This window comes from Thalassophryne amazonica, chromosome 21 (genome assembly GCF_902500255.1).
Source record: "Thalassophryne amazonica chromosome 21, fThaAma1.1, whole genome shotgun sequence".
Lineage (NCBI taxonomy): Eukaryota > Metazoa > Chordata > Actinopteri > Batrachoidiformes > Batrachoididae > Thalassophryne > Thalassophryne amazonica.
This window is the reverse complement of record NC_047123.1, coordinates 26,416,322-26,442,540: the sequence shown is the minus strand read 5'-3', so window position 1 is coordinate 26,442,540 and position 26,219 is coordinate 26,416,322. Positions and strand designations below refer to the sequence as shown.

General features: G+C 42.4%; 1 protein-coding gene across 3 annotated transcripts in view; it reads right to left on the bottom strand.

Annotated features, from left to right (window-relative positions):
- The window catches only part of nbas (NBAS subunit of NRZ tethering complex), a 309,279-nt gene that overhangs the window by 96,383 nt on the left and 186,677 nt on the right, over positions 1-26,219 (bottom strand). For all 3 annotated transcript variants that reach the window (XM_034161663.1, XM_034161660.1, XM_034161661.1), the window contains exons 42-45: positions 23,139-23,362; positions 22,777-22,887; positions 7,017-7,267; positions 839-1,179 (exon numbers count right to left, since the gene is read on the bottom strand). In XM_034161663.1, the coding sequence (XP_034017554.1) occupies positions 839-1,179; positions 7,017-7,267; positions 22,777-22,887; positions 23,139-23,362 (927 nt within the window). The remainder of the gene's footprint in view (positions 1-838; positions 1,180-7,016; positions 7,268-22,776; positions 22,888-23,138; positions 23,363-26,219) is intronic.

Below are 26,219 nucleotides of genomic sequence, written 5' to 3'. Positions count from 1 at the left end.
TTTAAGTTGGGGGCTAACAATAGTACCAAACAACCCAACTGGAATTTCAGTTTTCCCCTTTTCTTATCACATTACTGGAGTAATCTTGAAAATTAATCAGCAGAAAACTGGTGGAATTCCCCAACAGTTGCTTCCCCACAGAATACTGATTTATGAAAGAATAATCTGCAGCACTTAGAGAAAACAAGAGGCATTTGCTTTGGCTTATGTCCTATTTTATTTTTTTTTCATAATTTTTTTTTTTTTAGCTCTGTAGGACTTAATTTATTTAAAAAAAAAAAACTCCAAGACCTATATAGGCCCTAATGCCTATCTGGGAAGTGCTGATTCCAGGATATCATTGTATGAAGCGGATGGGAGTCGATGCAAGATTCCAGCCTATCACAGGTTAGTTCCCTGGCCAAGACTGGTACCCATTTAAAGTTGGGTGGCCTGAGACAATGCAGATTAAGTATCTTGTCCAAGGGCACAGACAAGAAGCACGAGCAGGACTGAAACTCGTACAGTTTGGCTGGCAGGATAGCTACTTGCTCTAAACCTCCTTTCTGGTTTCTTCAACTTGTTTCTTTACTCCTAAATGGCCGTAAACTGAATATTTCATGACTAAGAACAAAACAAGACATTTGAAGGCATCACCTTGGGCTCCGGAAAACATTGATCAAAATGATTCACCATTTCTTGACATGTTATGGACTTAACTAATTGGATAATTGAGAAAATAACTGATGTATTTATCGGTTATGAAAATAATCCTTAGTTGCAACCCTAGTTGAGGGGCATATATAAAAAACAAGACAAGCATGGCTCTACTCGGCAGTTTGACTTGCGCTAGTCTTACTTGTTGGGCTGTCTCGGGGAAAAAGGTGATCTGATCGACAAAGAGGACTGCATCAGCGGGGACCAGCCTGTCCAGGTATTTGGCACAGGTGTCGTAGGCGTGGAGAAAGTCTTGGTCGCTCTGTGGGGTTCTCTTCAGAAGCTGAGGGTCTCCCTTCCAAAAGAGCTTCTGCAGCCACACAGCATAGACTGCGCTGGGGGACACTGTTGCTCCTCCGCCGCCCAGCACTGGGAGCCGACTGGCAAGTTTGGAGATGGACAGAACATTCTGACTAGTCAGAACAGGTTCTAGACCCATCAGTGGATCTGAAGATTCATCAGTTAGCTTTCGGTAATCCAGGCCTATAGGAGAAAACATAAATGTCATTAACTAAACTAAAATATGGCTATTTCAAAGTCTTGTTTGAGCTACTGGTGGTAGAGAAACCTCTGAAAATGGGGAAGAGAGAGCAAGAGAAAGAGAGAGAGAAGAGTGGCTGCAGCGAGGGGCAGGAAAAACAACTGTCATTGGTACCTACAGTACGATAGCAAAATAAAGACAAAGATCACAGGGCTGAAGGATATAAACCAATTTAAAAAAGTGAAAAATAAGACTAATATAGCTTGCACAATAATGAGTCAATGTAGGACAGGTGTGGTGGCTGTTACACCAAACAACTGTGAGATGACAAGGACAAGTGACATGGTGAATGCCTACAAATACAAGAGACAGTGCCAACACAAGCAGAGAATAAAAGTGAGAATGAACCAAAATGGACAGAGAAACAAGAATGCGAGTGAACACAAGGAAACACACCGACGATAAGGAAAGCAGGATGACATGATGGCGAAAAACGTAAAACTAGCACTGAATGGATAAAGTATCATGCCAAAGAACAGTGAACTCAAAACCCAACAAAACCATGTGGGTTCTTCCTCTAGAGACCTATTTAACATGTGGAAAAGTATTTCAACAAATGTATACCCATTGAAATCCACTCCAATCAGCACACCTTTATGCATGGTACACTATCACTTGCAATTTCAATTCAATTTCAATTTATTTTCATTTATATAGCTCCAAATCACAACAAAGTTGCCTCAAGGTGCTTCACACAAGTAAGGTCTAACCTTTAACTAACTTGCTTTCACTCATGCCAGAAATCTTCTTTCTTTTTCATCTCGCAACCTGCCTAAGGGACATATGCACTGATGACGTTCATCACTACCCTTTCAAATTCCAACTTCACACTCATCACCCTATCAGACACTCACTGAACATCCAACACACTCTTAATATACTCCTTTTATTCCTTTAGAATGACCCCAACACCATTCCTCCTACAATCTACTGCATGACAACAGTTGGAACTCACCTCCAATGCTAATGACCTTACTACCCTTCTACACGGTCTCTTGTACACGCATTACATCTCCCTTTCTCCTCTCCATCATATGAGCAAATTCTCTCCCTTTAACCAATCATCCTGCCAACACTCTAACTCCCGACATTCACTTCTAAACTTCTAACTTTCCTCCTCTCCTAGTGCCTTCGGACATGTTCTCTGACTCTTTCTTCTTCTCCCAACAGCAGCCCAATTTCTGCCGGCACACTGTTGGGAAAAAAGCACCGGTGGATGCCAGGTCCCCAACCAATCTCGTATGGAAATTCAATTTGCTATCTGCATGCGTGGTTTGCAAAATTTATGCTGGGTGTCCTTCCTTATGCAACCTTATTCATTTATCCCTGCTTTGGACTGGTAGCCAGAGTGCACTGGCTATACATCCCATGTGGCTGAGTTATGACCACTTTGGGCAAAAACTACATCAAAATTATTTCAGCAAGCTGACACTTTATTCAATAAATATGCCCCCCTTGCTCCCAGCTTTCCAGAGGAGCAATTTTTAGCATTTTGCTGATATTTAATATGTCAGCAATAGAGATCCTGTCATCCGGACTAACCAATCCAGTCAATGGTTATGCGTAGTGCAATGGGACATCCAGTGGTTACACAAGTAGACAGTCAGAAGGCTTTAGTGTAACACCCTGGTAATTTCCACAAACCTAAAACCTTTTAGTAACTATAATGTTGAAGATTTACAGCACCGTTTTCCCACTTACTCACAATACACGTATGTTGATGTCTGATGCTCCTTTGTACACTTGACATTTGTGCTGAAACCAGTGTTTTTCCCAGGTAACTACAGTGACTCGATCAGAGTGTGTGTCTAATATTTAATATCTCATACCACTGCAGTACTTTATGCATGTGAGACAGCCAGCAGTCTCCAGCATGATCAGACAGACACATTACTGTGGCAACACCACGGTCTGTCTGGGTTTTAAATATTTTAACACTATGGGGAGGGAGGGCCGTGTCATTGCTGCTTGTAATCCAAATACACACAAACAAAGACGAGCGTGCACACAGACATTACATACAGACAGGCCCAGGCGGACACTTAAAATGCAGCAGCACTTACACATGTACTTTCTTTGACTCGCCCTCCCTGTGCCTCCATCACTTCTACATCCAAACGTCTTCTTCCCTCTGGAGAGCCCACTCAGACAGTCACCTGGCACTGTGTCTGAGTCTGTGATGAATATTGGACATGAGTCTCCTGTTTCTGCGGTGGTACTGTGGATGTATGTGTGAGTGCACGCGCTCATCTATTTCTGTTGTGTGCTTTAAAATGAGTCTATTTGGAGGCAAATATTCAACGTCACATCGCCAAACCTCACAGCGCAAATGTTGTTGCTGTTACCTAAATGACTGCAGGCGTAACACCCCGCACCCCCTGCTTTCGTTTCTGCTGTTCTTTGTGAGTGTGCTCCAAAATTCAAGCATGAGCTCTTCCACACGCTACCAGTAAAACCACAGAGGCAGTGTAACCACAAGGGCATACAAGTAAGCAAAAATACTTAGCCTGAGCACAACAAAAATGCTGGTAAGTGTTTGCAAGAACGTGCAAGTTTGTCCACATTTATATTAGTAGGCAGATCTACTTTAGAAGCTGGAAGGTGTATACTGATTGGATAGGGGAGGGATATGAAAAAGAACCAGCCAATGCTGACTAAAACGAGCTCTAATAATCAATATTATGTTCAGTAAACTGAAGCCCTTAATGCCTCTTGAGGAAACCCGATCATGCACTAATTCATACTTGTCCAAGATATACTCATTTGGGATGCCCACATTAAATTTGGTGAAAATCTAATAAATTTTGTTCAAGTTATCATGGCCACAAGAAAGTTATCCGCCAAACTGGAGTGACAATGCCCACGAAACAACGTCGTCTACTGTCAGGGAAAAATATTTAGCACTAATCTGCCCCCTAGTGGATATCTTTTTCAAGAAAATCTGTAGGCAAACATTGAAACAATGACATTCATGAGATGATGCATTTCATTCTGAAATTGAAGTACGCTTGCACCTTAACACTGATTTATGCATATGTGTCAAATCTGTCAGTAATAAACCAATCTCTGAGACGTAAACTGCTGCTTACGCCTTTACAAAAACACAACTATACATGAGACAGCGCAAGGCTGTAAGAGCAGTTACGAGGCTGTAACAGATCCCTAATGGGTACCACCTCTATGTAATGCAAAGGCAAAACTAACTATCATTTGTTATCTTCACAGAGTTTGCTTATTTTTTTACTGTACCAATTTAACAAAATGTTCCTATAAGTTGCATATAAATAATATTTTATGAAATTTTTCATAAGTTTGAAATTCTCTAATTTATAATAAGACACTGTTCCTTATCAGACTTTATTGGTTGCCATATGGAAAGTCATTGCACAGAAGTTAATCTATTAGTTACAGCAGATGGAAATCTATCAACTGATCTAAAAAAATTACTGTTGGGGAAGGAATAATTTAATGCTAAACTTAAAGAATGAGAAAAGCAATTCTATTCGGATGACCAACGACAAAACGAAAATGGCATGATGACATGAATCACCTATTATTGAGAGGTCAGGATTTAAAGCAAGACAATGAAGTTCCTCTCTTCGTAATTACTCAACAGAAGACACGCCCATTGTGAAGACAATAGTCGACTTTGAGGTATTCTTTAATGGTTACAGTTAATACTATGAAAGCATATAATATCTCAATCTTCAATGCATCTAAATCTGCTGTTATGCACGTTTATGCATGTGTCGTAAACAGCGAGACGTGTCACTGGCACAAGTTGTGGACTTAACAGGAACAGAAGGACGAAGTGAGGTGTGAAAACAGAGTCGACATCCAGCTGACCTTTGCTGAACTTTACTGAGAAGTGACAACATCTCTGCACATACACAGCCGTACGCTGCTTGGCTGGAGGACATGAAGCCGAGCACTGAACCGATGACACGCCGTGCCCTGCACTCGGGACTACAGCCACCAAATAAATATATAAGCCAGTGGAAACGACACCTCACTGAAAAGTGATGTTGTTTAAGAGTCAGATGTCTTACTTTTCTTTTCTACATCAGAGAGAGAAAAGGCAAAAAAAAAAAAAAGGAAAAATGCAAGCGTCTTGTGTCATTCACAAAGTAATATTTTTCACGCAGGTTAGTAGGTTAGTTGTTGACATTAAAGATTTGTGGATTATTTTCCAACTGCAATAGATTTTCCGATAACACATTTGGCAGTGACATTCATGGGTTCTCTGCATTTGAGATCGAACGATGCCTGGGAAGAGCTTATGGGATCATGAGGTCACTACACAGAGGTGTTTGGTGATGCTGCTATCTTCGCAGAAGAATGAAGATTCAAGTCTTCAGGGTCCTGGTTCATCCTGTAAGATTTAGGCCCTAACCAGTGTCCTAAGGCAACAACTCTTCGGTACCACTGGAAAGACTTTATATCCAACAAGTTGCTACTTAGGGAGACTAAGATGACAAACATCACATTGTGAGGGAGCATCAGCTAAGACATTCTGGACATGTGATGCACTTCTCTCTGCATGATCCAGCACCCAAGTGCCTCAGTTTTGAGGATCCCGGTTGCTGGAGAAGTCCAAGGGGACGTCCATGTCTGCCACTTATAAGTGGCTCAAGTGGTTTGTGTTCTTGCTTCCAAAAAAGACTATTTTAGGCAAAATACCCTTCTTAAAATAACTACACCAACAATTTGGGCCTATCTCTCTATCTCGTTCTCTCTCACACAAGAAAATTACTCGCTTTTAAATACCAAATTAGATGCTGACCATTAAAATTAACCCTTATAATTAAACACGCAAGTCTTGATTGTAATTAAATGTGTCTGTGAGATGTTGGTTTGTTCAGAATTAAATATTGGTTCAAGAATTTTCAGTGGGTTTTCCCCCTGGTATTAACAGCACACTGAACCATTTAAATCCCATGGGAGAAAACAAAACAATTATTTTTGCACATTATAAGAGGTGATATTGTTTGAATTAGGTAGAGGAAAAAAAATTCTCCTGTGCAACTAATTTGCTTTAACCCACATGTGGGCAGGCAAAAAAAAAAAAAAATCAGACTTTCTAAATAATTTGGGAGTAAAAATGAATGTTTATAGCTTGACCAACCAACAGAGGAGGCAGCTCAGTGGGCTAGGAGGTGGACTAACAATATGTAGACCGAAGATCGATCTCCCAGAGACATATGCATGGTACTAGCCATGTTTTGGGAAGCACCCTGTGATGGACTGGTGTCCTATCCAGAGGACTCATAGAGTGTCCTCTGTGGTATCCGGGAATAAGCACAGGCACCAATGGACCTCATGTAGTACTTACGTCTTCTACATTCAACTCCCATCTGGTGACAATCCAGATTTTCTACAAGAGGTCAAGAGCTTCAAGAACTTGGAGTGAAGCCTGACCTAGTTGCTAGTGTTCACTACTTGGCGAACCAAAAAGAGCTTTAGCGATAAGTTCCATCCATTTGCAAATGCTTATAACTGTTTTGCAAACGTTAGCAACCATTTACAGTAAACCTGTTTTGTGACCTTAAAAACTGTTTGCGAACTGTTTTGCAACCTTTTACAAACCCTGACAAAACCTCAGCATTTGCGGCTCCGTGAGATACTAAGCTTTTAGAAGTCACAAAGACCTTGATATAGTCACCCGCCAAGGTTTTTCAGTGTGATACCTACTGGCGTCTGTATCCTCCAGTTTAATCCACCCTGTGCAACTGTTGTGCCAACAAAAAGAGACACAAACACAAAATTCTATTTGTCTTACCATTGGCAACAGCCCGAAGCTTCTTCAGCAGTTTGACATGTGAGTCTGGCTTGATGGTAGTGGTGACGTAAGGTTCACAGCCTGCAGCATTGAGTAAGGTGTAGTAGTACAGCATTCGGCAGAGGTCAGTACCCTCTACGCTGGGCAGAACGTACTTATTCATGTGGCTGGAAAACGCCTGCGGGTTACACTTCAAAGTGTCAAACAGGCCGAGGGACTCGCTCCTCAGTTCTATGTCCTTGGTAGAAAGGCTGGATGGGGACGGGGGTGGAAAAAAGGAAAAGAAACCATGAGCTTTGTCGAAAGGCCAACCTAATGAATTTGACATTTTGCACAGAAAGCAATAATCCACAAAGTTTTCACACCAGAAAACGCACATAAAAATAAGCCAAACTGTCCAAACTTCACCAAGGCTTTTGCATTCGCTGTGTGATCTCCTGAGGCACAGGTCAAATGTCACCAAGAAAGCAGGGAAACTTGCTGGCAACACAAACACGTGTTTGTTTGGGAAATGAATTAAGTAGCAGTGGCTGTCATGGCTGGAAATGATAAGGAAAATAGCATTACTGGCTAAACTTCACAACATCAAATCAAAGGCGTGCAACGGGCAGCACTGACGACTGCGCAGCTAAAAACTAACGTCTGGAAAACTGCAGTACGGAGACATCAGAGTGACCTGCAGCTTATCACCAAACACACAGATACCCTGACGATGAGGAGGATTTTGTAGATTACTACTGAGGACACGTGCAAGAATTTGGACAGCTTGGACATAAAAAGAGGCAAAGTAAGAAACGGGGAGCGGGGGGGGGGGGGGGGGGGGGGCAATCAGAACGAGACAGAGAGAGAAAAAAATCAATTTAAGAAAACAGAGCAAAAAAAATATTACATGTGGAAGTCAATTCGGCAATTTGCACAAATTAGCAACAGTGGTGAGAAGAGACGCAATAACAAAAAAAGTCAGAACAAAAGTTAAACCAGGAAAAATGGAATGGGGTGTGGTGGTCCTGTTGCCCTGTGGTCCTTGGGGACTTTGTAGTGTACAGAGCGTCAGCTGACACTAACATTTCCTCTCGGCTCTCCGTCGCACTTTCAGCTTAAAGGCTCTCGCTGATTTGAAAACAAAAACACAACTGTGGCGGCGGCGGAGCGTCTTATTTACACGTCTGATCGTGTAAATAACACTAATCATCCTCACAGTGGAGCCCTAATAGGACTCAAGTCAACACAATCAAAGTAAAGCCTCGCTGTCACTTTGCCGGCTTTCGCTCTCCTAAATACACCCAGAGAACGTGAAACACCAATCAAAGCCCGACGTCTCAGGTTTTAATCACATCAGCTCCAAAGGGACTGAAGCTAGCGGCACCAGACAAGAAAACAACACTCAAAAAAAGAGAAACTTTTACATGAACCTGTTTGTTTTTTTTACTATGAGCATCAGCGAAGCGGCGATACCAGGGTACTGTTTTCATTGGCGTGTGTGTGTCTATAGACAAGATGACGAAAACATGGCAGGACGGATTTCCTTCAAACTTGGAGGGAATATTACTTGGATAGATATTGAGAAGTAATTACATTTTGGAGTTCATTCATTTATTTTCCATAGCTGCTTGCTTCATTTATGAGTCACTGGAGTCTATCTCACCAGTCATATGGCACGAGGCAAGGTATCCCCTAGATAGGACACCAGTCTGTCGCCACATATAGGTAGACAAACACATTCACATCCGTACACACAGTTACAGTTAATTTCAATTTACCAATTCACCTAGCATACGTGTCTTTTTGAGAGGAAGCCAGAGTTGTTTGGTCAAAAGTCAAAGTCAAGGAAAATGTGACAAAAAACAACACATTTTCGCTATATCTCAACAACCAAGAATTGTAGATGGATAGAACTTGGTGGGAGTATTTATAAGTAATTAGATTTTGCAGTTGTGTGGTCAAAAGTCAAAGTCAAGATCAAGGAAAATGTGGTCCAAAAAAAACAAACAAACAAACACCTTTTTTGTATATCTCAACAACCAAGAATTGCAGATGGATAGAACTTGGTGGGGGTATTTAGAAGTAATTAGATTTTGCAGTTGTGTGGTCAAAAGTCAAAGTCAAGATCAAGGAAAATGTGGTCCAAAAAAAACCCCACCTTTTTTGTATACCTCAACAACCAAGAATTGTAGATGGATAGAACTTGGTGGGAGTATTTATAAGTAATTAGATTTTGCGGTTGTGTGGTCAAAAGTAAAAATCAAGATCAAGGAAAATGTGGTCCAAAAAAGACCTGTTTTGTATATCTCAACAACCAAGAATCATAGATGGATAGACCTTGGTGGGAGTATTTATAAGTAATTAGATTTTGCGGTTGTGTGGTCAAAAGTCAAGTCAAGATCAAGGAAAATGTGGTCTGAAAAAAACAAACAAAACTTTTTTGTATATCTCAACAACCAAGAATCATAGATGGATAGAACTTGGTGGGAGTATTTATAAGTAATTAGATTATGCAATGGTGTGGTCAAAAGTCAAAGTCAAGGTCAAGGAAAATGTGGTCCGAAAAAAAACAAAACAAACCTTTTTTGTATAGCTCAACAACCAAGAATCATAGATGGATAGAACTTGGTGGGAGTATTTATAAGTAATTAGATTATGCAGTGGTGTGGTCAAAAGTCAAAGTCAAGGTCAAGGAAAATGTGGTCCGAAAAAAACCCCAACCTTTTTTGTATAGCTCAACAACCAAGAATCATAGATGGATAGAACTACTTCTTTGTCTTTCGGCTGTTCCCGTTAGGGGTCGCCACAGCAGATCAATCGTTTCCATCTCACCCTGTCCTCTGTATCTTCCTCTGTCACACCAACCACCTGCATGTCCTCTCTCAGCACATCCATGAACCTCCTCTTTGGTCTCCCTCTTCTCCTCCTGCCTGGTGGCTCCATCCTCAACATCATTCTCCCTATATACCCTGGGTCCCTCCTCTGCACATGTCCAAACCATCTCAATCTTGCCTCTCTGACTTTGTCTCCAAACCGTCCCACCTGAGCTGTCCCTCTGATATGTTCATTCCTAATCTTGTCCATTCTTGTCACTCCCAAAGAGAATCTCAACATCTTCAGCTCTGCCACCTCCAGCTCTGCCTCCTGTCTTTTTGTTAGTGCCACTGTCTCTAAACCATACAACATAGCTGGTCTCACTACTGTTTTGTAAACTTTCCCCTTCACTCTTGCTGATATTCTTCGGTCACAAATCACTCCTGCCACCTTTCTCCACCCACTCCACCCTGCCTGCACTCTCTTCTTCACCTCTCTACCACACTCTCCATTACTTTGAACAGTTGACCCCAAATATTTAAACTCATCTACTTTCACCACTTCTACTCCTTGTAACTGCACTATTCCACTGGGCTCCCTCTCATTCACACACATGTACTCAGTCTTGCTTCTACTGCCTATCATTCCCCTTCTCTCCAAAGCATATCTCCACTTCTCCAGACTAGACTCAACTTGCTCTCTACTCTCACTACAGATCACAATGTCATCTGCAAACATCATAGTCCATGGGGACTCCTGTCTGATCTCATCTGTCAACCTGTCCATCACCACTGCAAACAAGAAAGGACTCAGAGCTGATCCTTGGTGTAATCCCACCTCCACCTTGAATGAGTCTGTCATTCCGACTGCGCATCTCACCGCTGTCACACTATTCTTGTTCATGTCCCACACTACCCTAACATACTTCTCTGCCACTCCAGACTTCCTCATACAATGCCACAACTCTTCTCTTGGCACCCTATCACAAGCTTTTTCTAAGTCCACAAATACACAATGTAACTCTTTCTGTCCTTCTCTGTACTTTTCTAACAGTATTCTCAGAGCAAACATTGCATCTGTAGTGCTCTTTCTTGGCATGAAACCATATTGCTGCTCATAGATCTTCACCTGTTTTCTAAGCCTAGCTTCTACTACTCTTTCCCATAACTTCATGCTGTGGCTGATCAGCTTTATGCCTCTGTAGTTACTGCAGCTCTGCACATCACCCTTGTTCTTGAAAATAGGAACCAGCACACTTCGTCTCCACTCCTCAGGCATCCTCTCACTTTCCAAGATTTTATTAAACAATCTGGTTAGAAACTCTACTGCCATCTCTCCTAGACATTTCCATGCCTCCATTGGAATGTCATCTGGACCAACTGCTTTTCCACTCTTCATCCTCTTCATAGCAGCCCTCACTTCTTCCTTGCTAATCTCTTTTACTTCCTGATTTACTCTCACCACATCATCCAGCCTTTTCTCTCGCTCATTTTCTTTATTCATCAACTCTTCAAAATATTCCCTCCACCTTCTCAGCACACACTCCTCACTTGTCAGCACATTACCATGTGCATCGTTTACCACCCTAACCTGCTGCACATCCTTTCCAGCTCTGTCCCTTTGTCTGGCCAATCGGTACAAGTCCTTTTCTCCTTCCTTACTATTCAACTTCTTGTACAGCTCGCAATATGCCTTTTCCTTTGCTTTTGCCACTTCTCTTCTCGCCTTACGCCGCATCTCCTTGTACTCCTGTCTACTTTCTTCATCTCTCCGACTATCCCAAAACTTTTTCGCCAACCTCTTTCTCCTTATGCTTTCCTGGACCTCTTCATTCCACCACCAAGTCTCCTTGTCTTCCTTCCACTGTCCAGATGTCATACCCAGTACTGCCCTAGCTGTCTCCCTCACCACATCTGCAGTACTTTTCCAGTTGTCCAAAATTGCTTCCCCTCCAACTAGTGCTTCTCTCACCTGCTCGCTAAATTTCACACAGCAGTCTTTCTCCTTCAGCTTCCACCATCTGATCCTTTGTTGAGCTCTCACTCTCTTCTTCTTCTTTACCTCTAAAGTCATCCTACAAACAACCATCCTATGCTGTCTAGTGACACTCTCTCCTGCTACCACCTTACAGTCTGTGATTTTTTAGCTTGCATCTCCTATAAAGAATGTAGTCCACCTGTGTGCACCTTCCTCCACTCTTATATGTTACCCTGTGCTCCTCCCTTTTCTTAAAGTAGGTATTCACCACAGCCATTTCCATCCTTTTTACAAAATCATCTACCATCTGTCCTTCCCCATTCCTATTCTTGATACCATATCTACCCATTACTTCCTCATCACCTCTGTTCCCTTCACCAACATGCCCATTGAAGTCTGCTCCTATCACCACTCTTTCATGCTTGGGCACACTCTCCACCACCTCATCTAACACACTCCAGAAATCTTCTTTCTCCTTCATCTAACAACCTACCTGTGGGGCATATGCACTGATGATATTCATCATCACCCCTTCAATTTCCAACTTCACACTCATCACCCTGTCAGACACTCGCTTAACCTCCAACAGACTTTTAACATACTCTTCCTTTAAAATGACCCCAACACCATTTCTCTTCCTGTCCTCACCATGGTACAACAACTTGTACCCACCGCCGATGTTCCTGCTTTTACTTCCCTTCCACTTGGTCTCTTGCACACACAATATGTCTACCTTTCTCCTCTCCATCATATCAGCCAGCTCTCTCCCTTTACCAGTCATACTACCAACATTCAAAGTCCCCACTCTCATTTTCACCCTTCTAGTTTTCTTCTTCTCCCGCTGTTCGTGGCAACGTTTTCCTCCTCTTCTTCGTCGTCTTCGCCCAGCAGTAGCCCAATTTCCACCGGCACCCTGTTGGGCAATAGCACCGGTGGCAGACGTTGTTAACCCGGGCCGCGACCGATCCAGTATGGGAATTCGATTCTGAGTCTGCATAGTTGGGTTGGCTTGTTTTACGCCGGATATCCTTCCTGACGCAACCCTCTTCATTTATCCGGGGTTGGGAACGGCACTCAGAATGTACTGGCTGCACACCCCATGTGGCTGAGTTATAGATGGATAGAACTTGGTGGGAGTATTTATAAGTAATTAGATTATGCAGTTGTGTGGTCAAAAGTCAAAGTCAAGAACGAGGAAAATGTGGGCCGAAAAAAAAAAAACACCTTTTTGTATATCTCAACAACCAAGAATCGTAGATGGATAGAACTTGGTGGTGGTATTTAGAAGTAATTAGATTTTGCGGTTATGTGGTCAAAAGTCAAAGTCAAGATCAAGGAAAATGTGGTCCAAAAAAAAAACAACAAAACCTTTTTTGTATATCTCAACAACCAAGAATCATAGATGGATAGAACTTGGTGGGAGTATTTATAAGTACCGTATTTTCCGGACTATAAGTCACACTTTTTTACATGTTTTGGCCGGGGGTGCGACCTATACTCCGGTGCGACTTATAAATGAAAAATATACCGGTAGGATCTCAATTAATTTACTGTAACAAAACAATTTTACGTGACAGAGTCGATCTATGTTTTAAAATGGCCACCAGAAAAGGAAATGCAATGCATCATGGACACTGTAGTATGGCGGCCGTCCTATAAGTCACGCTGGTCGCGATAATCAATCAGAGAACAGAACGTTGGACGCGTATTCCTCACCTCACCCACAGCGTGTGAAGCTGACGAATACGGTGCTTGCTGTTATTCCGGCATGGCGAACAAAACAGCTTCAACCCTTGGATATCAGTGTGAGCAGAGTGTTTAAGTTGACGCTGAGAGCTGCGTGGGAGCACCGGGTGAGCGACGGCGGAGGATTAGTGTGTGCACTTGGAAGGAGCTGGCGTCAAAGATTGTGAATAGCGTTTGAAGCAGACGAACATGGTGTTTATTCCGGGACGGCTAACAAAACAGCTTCAACCCTTGGATATCAGTGTGAGCAGAGTTGACGCTGAGAGCTGCATGGGAGCACTGAGCGACGGCGGAGGATTAGCGTCTGCACTTGGAAGGAGCTGGATCGACAACGCTGGGTGGTCATGAGCTGCGCAGGTAGGTGCTGCATGGTTCGGCTCGCAATGTGGTCCGCAAAATACAAACATATCTGTAGGTAAAATGCAGCTCACGAGAGGGCACTCAAGGCTTGTGTGACTGTTCCTGCGACTTCTGACTACCATAGAAAAATAAAAATTTCAACGTTACTGACAACAACAAGACAACGGAGAAGGCCCGAAAAAATGCCACCAAAAAGAAAATCATACTCTGCAGATTGTAAGTTACGACTGGTGAAATATGCATCTGAAAACGGTAGCCGTCACAATATTATCATCTGAACTTTTCATGTTAAGTTAACATACCTGTATGTCCATGGGACTTATAGTCCAGTGCAACTTATTTATGGTTTATTTTTCTTTATAATGATAAAGTGGCTGGTGCGACTTATACTCCGGTGCGACTTATTTATGGTTTATTTTTCTTTATAATGGATAAAGTGGCTGGTGCGACTTATACTCCGGTGCGACTTATTTATGGTTTATTTTTCTTTATAATGGATAAAGTGGCTGGTGCGACTTATACTCCGGTGCGACTTATAGTCCGGAAAATACGGTAATTAGATTTTGCAGTTGTGTGGTCAAAAGTCAAAGTCTAGATCAAGGGAAATGGCATTCACACATACGTATACGTCCTTGTACATTTATAAACCTCTTAAACCTTACAAACCTTTGACGCCCTTCTTTTTTTCCTGTTTGCACTCCTGATTTCCAGTTTTCCCACTTGTTTTCATTTTACAGGCTGCAAACTCAGAGGACTTAAAATTGACTTTTTATTTTGCACTTAACATTCATCAAGCAGCGCCACTGCCGTGCAGCTGTTCGGCATAAACGCACTCGTGAAGGCCAGCAGCACCCTGACACTGAAACCTCGCTTCCCAAACCTATAAAGACGTATGAACCGCAGCGTCGACAGATGGACTGTTTATTTATTTATTTGGATTGGTTGAATGCGACAGCTGCTCGTCTCATCTGGTGCAAGGACAAATTAAAACATGCTCAAGTGGATTAAAAATATCACATATATAGATGTATATTTAAAAACGACAACAATAGTTCTTTTCTGCACAATGAATGTTTAAATGTTCTGAGTTTTGAGCTTCCCTGCCAATATAGTGCAAATCCATTCTGAAATACATCCAGATATGAAAAAAAATAAAGAAACTCTCTTTTCCAACTCCTGCCGTTTCAATTATGCACAATTAAGATCAACTGCCTGATATTTTAAATGGGCCTGAGAGAAGCAACCCATCAGAGAGACCAAGCATTCTGCTCAGCTTTGGGTTTCCCAAAATCATGTAATGTTAGCGTTTTATTGCAACTTAATATATGTAACTGGTTGTCCAGTTGCATTTTTAGATGTTGCATTTATATGCTGAGGTAAAGAATTGACGAAAAAGTTTCACATTCAGGTGCAACACAATCATTTGCTGGATTTCCAAATGTGCAAGTGGACTACAGCGTCCTTGGTCATGCATTAAGGATTAGCAATAATGCTTATCTATCTACTAATTTGTGACCAATGACAGTGCAGTACATTCCACATGCAAAAATCTACTTTATGTTACCATATGTGGTTCTACTCTGCAGTTGACGCTAAATGCGTCCCTGTCCATTAATGTCAACCCCATTCATAATGGCTAGCTTCAGTCACAGTTAAGGTTCACTTAAACTCAATGTTAAACAGGAACACAGATATAGAAGGAACCTTCTGTCCACATTCTGTGCATATGTCAGCCATATTTATGTGCACAAAGCATATGGTACAGATGATACGGTGCAGTACCAGTGGATATCGTGGGGGCATTGTAGGCAAAGTTCAAGTGAGACCGAAACTCAAGGCAAAAGGACACGAAGCAACTCTTAAAAATGTCAGAATGCGTTGACCGTACAGACTACACTGCTGCCTGCGCTTTTGCTTGTTTTGCACTGGAACCATTATTCTTCATGGCAATCCCTCAGTGGTGAAGAAGGTTGTCTATTGATTGATTCTCAGATGGAATATCTATACCCAAGGTTGATTTGCACACCAACAAATGCACAGCCATTGGCAGATCCTTAGCCTGGTCCAACGGCTGGGAAATCCCAGACAATCAGTGTCAAGATATGACTTTTTGTATTATGCTTTGTTCTGTTTAGTTGTGTTTAGTTTAGTTTGATTTGCTTTTCTGTGTGTTATTTCTCTTGTTGGGTTGTTCCTGCTTGGGCTTTGTCTTTACCTGTATCTCTTGTCTGCATCTCTTGGTGCTTGGTGGTGGGTGGTGCACACTGTCTGGGCCACACCCTGTTCTGGAGCTTTCCACACATCTGTTTCTAATCTGCAGCTCATCACCTGGGTGTATTTAAGCTTCACTGGTTGCACTAGTTCTGCACCAGATTGTCGTGTTTTGTGCCTTCTCTTCCAGCTCTATATTCTGTGTTTTCTAGTCCTGCTTCCAATTGTGTTTTGACCACCTGCCTGTTTATCCAACCACGCCCACGCCTGATGATTCTGATTTGTTTGCTGATTTTGGACTGCCTTCCCGTGTACCAGACCCCGCTGATTCATTCAGTAAATGACCTTAAACACCAGAGCTGTGTTGGGGACGAGGGTCTGTTTTTACTGTGGGCAGGCTGGGCATGTGATCACATAATGTCAGGTCAGGGGTGCCCCTGCATGGTCGAAACTGGGACTACAGGTGAGTCAAAATTCCATTCTAGTACACCACAGAACGTAATCTCTGCTAAATTTGTCTCAGAGCACTCATCTTTTTCCGCTCCAGTTTTACTGACTCGGGCTCTGATGCTAATCTGCTGCTATCTTCTCTCGCCAGGTCCTTGCATCTTAAATTGTACAGTCTCTCGCGCCCTCTGGTGGTACATGCTGTGGATGACCACGAGCTCGGACAAATCACCCACCGTGCACAGTCAGTCTGGCTTATTATTGCAGAGAATCATTCTGAGAACGTAAGTTTTCATGTATTTGACAAGATGACTCATTCAGCTATTTGGGGCACCCCTGGCTAAAGAAACACAGCCCACACTTTGAGTGGTCTAAAGGACCCACCTGTACAGGGTGTTGTTTAAACAGTTCCGCCATTAAGGTTCCTACGCCTCTTAGCCATCTCGTCTTCAGGGTTCTTGTTGGGCCTTTGTGGTTACCGTAGATGTCATGGGGCACACAAGGTACCCATCCTAACAGGCAATCCCCTACTTGATCCATTACCCAGGTGGTCACGATGCAGACGAGAGAGCTCCGTTCAGAAATGCAGCATAAACAAGGCTTTAGCGTGACAGCCTACACTAACACTAATTGCGAATGTGCGAGTGCATATGCTGATGCATTTAGCTTCTTTTTTGTCTCCAACATAACTGCATCATGATAACATAATTTATGGCATTATTATTACTGATACAACCCACACCTGGAAATTTAGGTGTAAAGGTGCATGTGCACACACAAACCTAGAATACTGTGATTTACAAAATGTGCAATAATTTCAGCATTACTCTACAATATAGTGCCCATCAACTTCTGCGTTTGACAATCTTCCTTTGTGATATCACAAACAAAATATCCTCTATATAGGGTGCCTCTGTTGCATCTGTTGCCTACTTCCTTTTTCCATTGGGGCATTTTCTTGTCTTGCATCAACACAGTCCGCTTGGAGTTTCTTGCACAATATCCAAATTAAAATAGGAGCTGAACATTCTTAAAATCAGAGGCATATTTCATTGCTGTGGTATTCAGGCTGCCAAAGTAAAACTCTGGGGGAGCGGGGTGCTTTGGCAGAGCAGTGATCATTATTCAGTGTGTCATTGCCGTTTGAATTTATGCAAACCATTTTTAATTTATTACGATCTGTGCTGCTAATTTGTTTACAAATTAGTGTCCGGTGGGGTCTGTTGGAGACTGGGAGTGTTTCTGTGTTGGAGTTTTTTACTGCAGGATGATCATGTGCACAGAAAGGACAATGGGAGACACAGTGATGCATTTTGATTCTATTTGACATTGATACACACAGCCAGAATACAACTCAGCCACATGGGGTGCGCAGCCAGTACATTCTGAGTGCCAGTCCCAAGACGGATAAATGAGGAGGGTTGCGTCAGGAAGGGCATCTAGCATAAAACAAACCACAATTAAATATGCAGAGTACAAGATGAATTTCCTTACCAGTGTTGCAGACTGAACGATCCCCCCTAAAAATCGGTCCGCCTTCACAGTGCATGCATCATTAGCCGCGGTTCACGGATTAACACCTGGTTTGTGCTTAAAACGGCATTCCAGTCATCATCTATCTCAGCGACAGATATCTGAAGCTTTAGTACAACAATCATTTCCCAATAAATTCAGAATTATTTCATCATAAAAGACGGATGAAGTGATCAGAGCGCTGTGGCTACACGAGGTGCTAGCTGATGCGTTCACTGCGCGTCGGTCATTTCAATGCGTTACAAAGTTGACTTTAGAATGATTTAAGAGGTTTTACCTTTATCATCTGATGGTTAATAATCCCAGTAATCTATTTGATTGTTTTGGGTGAAGAGACTCCGTCTCAGATGTGCTGCTGTAGACCAAAATGACGCATGTACAGTGACGGCAGGCAGACCGATTTTTAGGGGGGGGGGGGACATTCAGTCTGCGACACCGAATTGGTTGAGGCTCGGGTTAACAATGACCTCTACTTAACAATGCTTCTACTTCATCTTTTCAAAATAGCCTTTTATGCTTCGAAGACCAATCTAAAAAGAAAAGGGGAGTTTGCATGACACGAATGTATTTGAGACGTACTACCTGGTGTAGGCACAACAAGGCAGCATTGAGATTCAAAAGGGGTTTAAATACCGAAAGGAGAAAATGGATTGGGTTTTGAAGTGGTTCTAGTGAACCCATGCGGTTACATATGGCCAGAGGTGGCAGCGACTAAAAAAGCTCCAAGACATTATCAAAGAGGAAGTGCAAAGTTCTTGACAAAAACCAGCACTACACACAACTCAGTTGTAGCGTTTTAGCCTGGAACAAAAAAAAAGCTCTGCCTATATCGACAGCACTACACTGCAGATCACTGGAAAATACCTAGTTTGTATGTACCAGATAGGGGAACTCAATGAGGGCTTTTGGAAAGAACTGGGACAAAATTCAAAAGGCTGCGTCTCGGAGGACGCCTCATTACTCAAAGCCAAATCCATCTTGAGAATGAGTCAGAAAGGACTTAAGAAGCCACAAATGGATATTTATGCCTCATCACAGGCAAACACTAATCAGCAGAGAAATCAGCACAGAGGGTCGACAACTCCCTGTGGCACATATGCACAATCTATAACAAGGAGATTGCAGCTGTCTTGTTCGAAATGCCAAAGGTGATTGATGCCTGTTAGATTCGTCTCGCTGAGAAGTGCAGAGCTGTGACAGGAACGAGACAACCAAACGTTCATTAATTCAACCGGTTTCATGTACAGCACACGTACAACGTCCTGCTATTGGTTTTGCCTGGATGATACCATAAAGTACAGCACTGGCAACCTTGACAAAGCTCTTGCTAACAGTGCCACCTGATGGAACAAAACCAGTCAGGACCCTGAGTTTGCATCAAGCGAAGGCAAACAAAAATAAATCTGGACGGTTTGGTTCCAAGTTTCATGGAAGCCCATGCGGACTACAACTGGATTAGCAGATGATGAAATATGCTACCCTTCCTGTCTTTGTCGTTGAGTGTAAATGCTTCGCGAGATGTCATTAAAACTGCTGAAATCGGTGTTGCTAAAGGGCCCTTGTCTCAGAATGTCTATAATTACTTAAAAATGCAGAGAAACGCTGACGTGGAGGTGTTTAGCAGTGCATTGATTCAACCAAAGCATTTATTCTGTGTTAATAGGACTGTCTCAGGGACACTGGAGCATCACTGTCATCCATTTCGTCTTTATTTATCCAGCCTTTTCCCTCTCTGCTCACAATATTTCTGAAGGTATTTCTTTACAAAAAGACACGTCTCTTCATCCACACCTTTCAGCATGTAACAATACATACTCAACATCTTCTTCCCAGAAGCTGGAAAAGCCTAGTCCCCTACCCTGTAAACACAGCTAGTGAATGAAAAGATGGATAAATGCGTACATCCCCCCTCCCTCGTAATTCACTAAATTAAAAGGGCTTTTTACGACAAAAACACATTCGACCGGTATCTCCCAATCCTGGTACTCGGGATACAAAGGACTGCATATTTTCCATATCTCCATGCTCTAACTACACACAATATGCCAAATCATTCATTCATTTTCTGCTGCTTATCTGGGTCATGGTGGCAGAAGATCACGCAGCTCATCCCACACTTCACTATCCTCCGCCAAGTCATCTAACCTTTCCTGGGGGGGAAGGTTAGAAATATAATCCCCCCTGCATGGGTATTCCCCAGGATGTGCCCGAAGATCTCCATAGGCAGACAACCAGGGGGTATCTTCGCTACATACCTGAACCACCTCACCTGGCTGCTTTCGATATGAAGAAGCAGCGGCTCTACTCAGAGTCCCTCCTTGATAAGTGAACTTTTCACCCTGTCCCCAAGCGTAAGCCCAAATACCAGATATAGGAATCTCATCTCCACTACTTGTATCAATCGACTGGTAAATTGAGAGTCTCACCTTCTAGGTCAGCTCTTTCCTCAATGGTCTCGTACAGCATCCAGAACATCGGGCATAGCCCCAATCCATCTACAGAGCTCACACTCCAACGTAGCTCCACTCGTTAGACCCCAAGATACTTGAACTCCTCCACTTAGGGCAATAACTCTTCCCTGTCCCAGAGGGGACAATCCACCCTTTTCGGACAGACGATCACAGTCTCAGATTTGGAGATGCTGATCCTCATGAGCCAAATCAAAATCTGCTGTAAATTAATAAAGAGTTCTATGTCTGTCTTTTTGAAACATTGTGATCGGTTGGTGACATACCAGTTCTAACTGTATTTAGCAGCTATTAACTATATTTGGGACTGAATCATGACCTTGACGTTATTGGCATCGGGTTTGCCTGTTTGTAATCTATGTTTGCAGGGCACTTCTGTAGGTGTTCAAATTTTTCCTTTCACAAAAGTCACCAAGAACACTCATTACCTCAAGTTCTGGTCTCATCTCAGAAAAGGACATTGTCCTGGGGCATTGTGCTGTGGTTGATCACTGCTCTTAAATAGTGAGAGTGAATAAAACACCAAGAACTAGTTTCCCCACAGGGATCGATAAACATCCTAACCACATTCTTACACCTAATCTCCTGCATCAGTCGGATTCTCTAACTTTCCTCCATCTGCTCTTTTAGAATCAGTCACTGCATCCATCTGTCCGTTGAATCGATATGCATATTGCAGATGCGTCCCGCCTGAATTACACTGTGAAAACTCTTCACGCATCTGTCATGATCCTGAGATGTGGCTCGAAACACCTGCACACACAGGAGCTGAAGTACAGTTAGAGAATGATACAGATTTATAATTTACTGTTTAAATGAAATCCATAGACCGTGTCCTTATATCAGAATGCGACAAGAGGATATTTATCACAAGCATGCACACGTGTGCATGCAAAACTGCACACACCCACGCTTCGGCTCTGCTGAAAAGGCATTCTATTAAAACAAGGAAAGGTGCCGAGCTCGTCAGATCCCCGGCTATGAAGTCAAGAGAGCAAATAAATTATGGAAATGGACTCTGACACACGCACGTCAACACTCTAAAGCACAAACAGACACACACATGCGAAGTGTGATTTACCTCACGGTGTTTTAAAAGCATTCTGTCCTGTGTTGATAAGGTTTGTCATAACTAAGAGTCTGTGGTACTACTTAAGCTTATTTTTTACATTATTAGTCGTCAGGTGTAAGTTGTGGTAGTGGCCAAGTGGTTAGTGCACTTGGTTCAAACCCCACCCCTTGCAACACGCTTTGAACCCTGCGGCTTAAACAACCGAAATACGTCCATTAATGCATTGACTGGCTGAGTAAAAGACACATAGTAAATATAAATTCTTACCTGTTAGTTTCAGTGGGATTCATTAAATTCTGAAGAAAATATTCCATATAAAGTGCCCTGATTATCCAAAATGGTGTGTAAATGGTGAAGAGAATTCCTTGCAGCTGCGCAGTGAGATCTCCTCTCACCCAACAAGTCTTGGCAATTAAATTATCCCATGCCACAAAGAAATAAAATAAAATAATGTTAAAATTAGTCTGTTTTGTTTGTGTCGAGCAGACGGTAACAGTGTAACGTCCAAAGTGAACCTGAACTACACTACCCACAATGCTCACTGCTTTGACCGGCCAATCACGTCTTGCGCCTAATGATGACGTCATCAACAAGGGACAGCCAGTCTGCCATAAACCACTGATCTACACGACACAGACTAAAATGTTAGATTTTACGGTTCACAAATGTTTTTGACTGTTATACTTTGCTCAGTTTACCAGCAAAAAAAAAAATGTTAGCGGACTGAAAGTTATCGGAACTAAATGTATTGGAAGATAATTGGTCCGATGATGGTTTTAAAACTTATCTGAAAAGCTAATCCACTAACAAAAACATTAGCTTCGATAATGATCGGTTATCTGATTAGCTGAACAGTGCCCACCACTGGTGTAGATGACTCGATAAGCTCTTCCCAGGCATCTGTTGACATCAGAGGTCAAAGACCCAGAGACCTGAATGTCACTTCCGAGATAAGCGAATGTCAAGGACACCAAGTTAACATGGGCATAAATATGAAGAAATGCGACAAAATCACAGGTTGGAATTTGAGTTTACAAGCCTTTCAATGGCACACTGGTAGAATATTTCAAACTGATGTCTTATAATTCAAACAAACCAGGAGAAACAAGCAGATGGAACATTGTGATGGTGTTTGTTTTTGTGCACGTACCCGCTATCTGTAAAGAGGAACTCGAGGTGAGTCATGTAGACCTCCCACACCGGAATGCTGTAGCGCCTGGCCAAAGACAGAGCGATCTTGTACACGCCGTCATCCAGGGTCCTAATCACAAATAAGTGTAGAGGAGGAAAATAATGACCAGATTTCATTTCACTGAAGCAGAAAACAGCAATGCTTCCATCGTGTTTAGGAAAATTATTGCTTTGGTCAAAATAAACCACAGATTACATATTACAGCACACGGGCTCCATCTTTTTGAACATTTCTAACATGAAAAGTTTCTAACAGAAAAAAAAATTAAAGCAAAGTTTCCTCAACTGGATGAAGACAGATGGAAAGGAAGCTGTCCTTACTCTGTGAGGCCGAGGATGGTTTCCTTCTTGTAGTCGGCGTCGGAACTGAAACGCTGCACATCCACGCCACGGCCCAGGCCCTGCAGTATCTCTGCCTGGGTGAAGTCGGTCAAACGCTCGTTGTACAGATGCAGCTGAGCTATCAACTTCTGCAGCTCGTCTGGCCAATCGGAGTATGTAGACACATGCTGCGTGACCAAGCGAATCAACTCCTTTGGGTCTGCCTAGAAAAATAAGGGAGCAGTTGTTGAGTTTGCATAAAGACTGCACCCAACACAATGTTTTAAGACGGTAGATTCATGGTAATTATACTCTGCAAAAACGATAACCAATGCAAAACCTTTTGTACATAAGAATGTTAGTGTCCTGGTGCTTCCCGAACTTAAGACAACAACTTGAGCACCAAATCCTCAAACTGAGGACTCAACTGAGGTGTACTACTTGCATAGTCCAGGAGCATCGGCTACAACATTTTTGCCATGTGGCATGCTTCTCTGGCATGAGCCAGCATACAGGTGCCTTAGCACCGAGGACTTCAGCAACTGCTGAAGACCAAAGGGATGCCACTTCTAGATGATATTGTAGACAAAGACATCAAAGCACAAAAGCAAGGGCTCTAACAGCAACATAACGCAACACAAGTGTTTCAGAATGGCACAGTTATGGTTTTTAGGCCCAGTTGCCAGTACACAAGCATAGAGCTGGCAGTGTCCACAGACCATAGGGACGCCCAACAGTATAGCAACAACATAAAAATTAACTATGAAATTAAAGTGATAGCTAAAGGAGAAAATGTTCTTCTTGTAAGCAAAAGAAGGAGCCTCTCATCGCCAAACAACTTGCAATGACTCATTGGGGACCTGTGCCACCAAATGGCCAGGAGGTTATGGTAAGTAGCAAACTGTATAATTTCTCATTTAAAAAAGTTTCTTTACATCTTTTACATTTATTGAGGTACACATGCAGATGCTTACATGCTGCCAGACACTTTTATTAACATTTTCAAAAGTTCAGTGGTGACTTGAAGCGATTTACTTTGAGTACATTATGCCGCCATTTACGCCATGACCATCTGTGTTTAAAATCAATACTGCAGAAATTCAAATTTTTTTAAAAGTTTTTGTCCTGCATGAACCCAGTAGAAGCATCCAAAAATAGAGCTCAGGTTGGAAATGCCGGAGATCACCAAAAAAAACTGACAGATGATCGTGAACGGCAAAACTCGTGAAACTTTCATCGTATAAACCGGATATTCGAACTCATCGGACAAAAGCAAGCATCCCAATGCTTTTGTATGGTTTTCCATGTAAAGATTTTGTATAACAGATTTTCGCTCATACTGGGCTAAATGTCCCACCCCATCACAATGTATATCCATTACAAAGTTCTCACATATACTGGACAGAGTAGTCTGGACGTGCCCAGTAACAGAGGTACAGTTCAGCACTGATAGTCACCAAACAGCGGGCACCGTATTTCCTTGATTAAAAGACCAGGCATTTAATTTTGTCAAACCGTGCTCAGACATGGGACCTAAATAAGGTAGGGTGTAATTCAAGGCTGGTGATTATTAACAAAATGCTGCTTGTTGCCTTGCCTTGGTTCATACATGTTCCTGGATGTGATTAACCAAACCGCTTTAGATCACAGCCCTCTGCTGGGCTGCGAACCATCCCCATAGCCTGACCTGCTAAATGACTGAGACTGTAAAGGCTGTGATTTGTCACTTTTCTGTTTTCACTCCTTCCTCTCCCATCATATTTTAATAGTTTTGCAATGTGCACACTGATTACATTTCAATCATGGATCAAATAATATATAACGGATTTTGTCTGTTTCATACATATAACAGATTTTCATTGTAAGACAGATTTATAAAAACAGTGCAGCAGATGAAACATCCATGCAACAGGTGGCTGTAGAACCATTAGACAACATTGTCACTGCTGAGCAATGACAGCTGGAACAAAGCTTTTCTGCAAGGATACAGACTTTAGTGCTTCTACCAATTCGTTTGATTTTTAAACTTGCTTCACTCAAACAGATTATTGCATAACAAAAAACTGAACTTTGCAATATTAAAATCGAATTAAACGTGTCTGAACAGGTGAGGTCTTTGAAATGAAATTCCTTTCCATAGAGGGAAGAATGAAGTTCATTTTCTGCACTGCGCTGTTTAACATTTGACCGAATTTGCCGTGGCCTCGCGGCTAATCATTAAACCCGGCTTGAAACACAATTCACTCACTGTGCGGTATATAAAAACTTTCACAGGTCTTCTTCTGCTTTCCCAAGCACATACTAATGAGGCCATTTTCAAAAATGGCTGCAATTTTCAAAACCTATCAGAAAAGGAGAGGACAGACCAACTATCTTGGCTTGAGCTCTCTAATAATGCTTTGAGGAAGACACTGACTGCAGCACCTGAGTTAAATTGTGTTATTAAATGTGTGCCTTTTTTCCCCCCGACGCACCAAGAAACTGTGGGGAAATATGCCCAGAACCATAATTGCTCGTTTGATTCAAGCCTGCGGGGAACAGAACAGTAGATACACATTTTTGATCGACTGTGACCGATGCAGGGACAGGTAAGAAAATGGCGTATCTTTCTCGTCACCCTCATTCTAATTAAATGAGCTCCTCTCTTTGGTTGGTGAAATCTTATATGCTGCTGCCCCGTGGGATAAGATGATTTATTTGTTACTCTTATTTGCATAAGGTAATTGCAGCTACTGGAAATGTCTGAGATTGAAAATAGAGGTACGTTTGCACGCCCGCCTGTCTCCATGTGTTATCTCATTGCCCTCGGCATGAGAACATCTTTATGTGTGGCCCTAGCAGCTGCCGTGGTGGCAGCTTCACAGTTTGGAGGGGAAAAAAAAAAAAAAAGACTACAGAGCAACTGAGGTGATGAGGGAGAGAGGAGAGAATAAAGAAAGTGCAAAGTGTATGGGAGAAAATGGGAGGATGGGAAAGAACGCCAAGACAGAAGAGGCCAAAATCAGTAATGTAGCAGAAGAGGTCCATGCAAGATTATCGTTATTAACACACAAAATCCACCCCACCCCAATACTTGGTTGA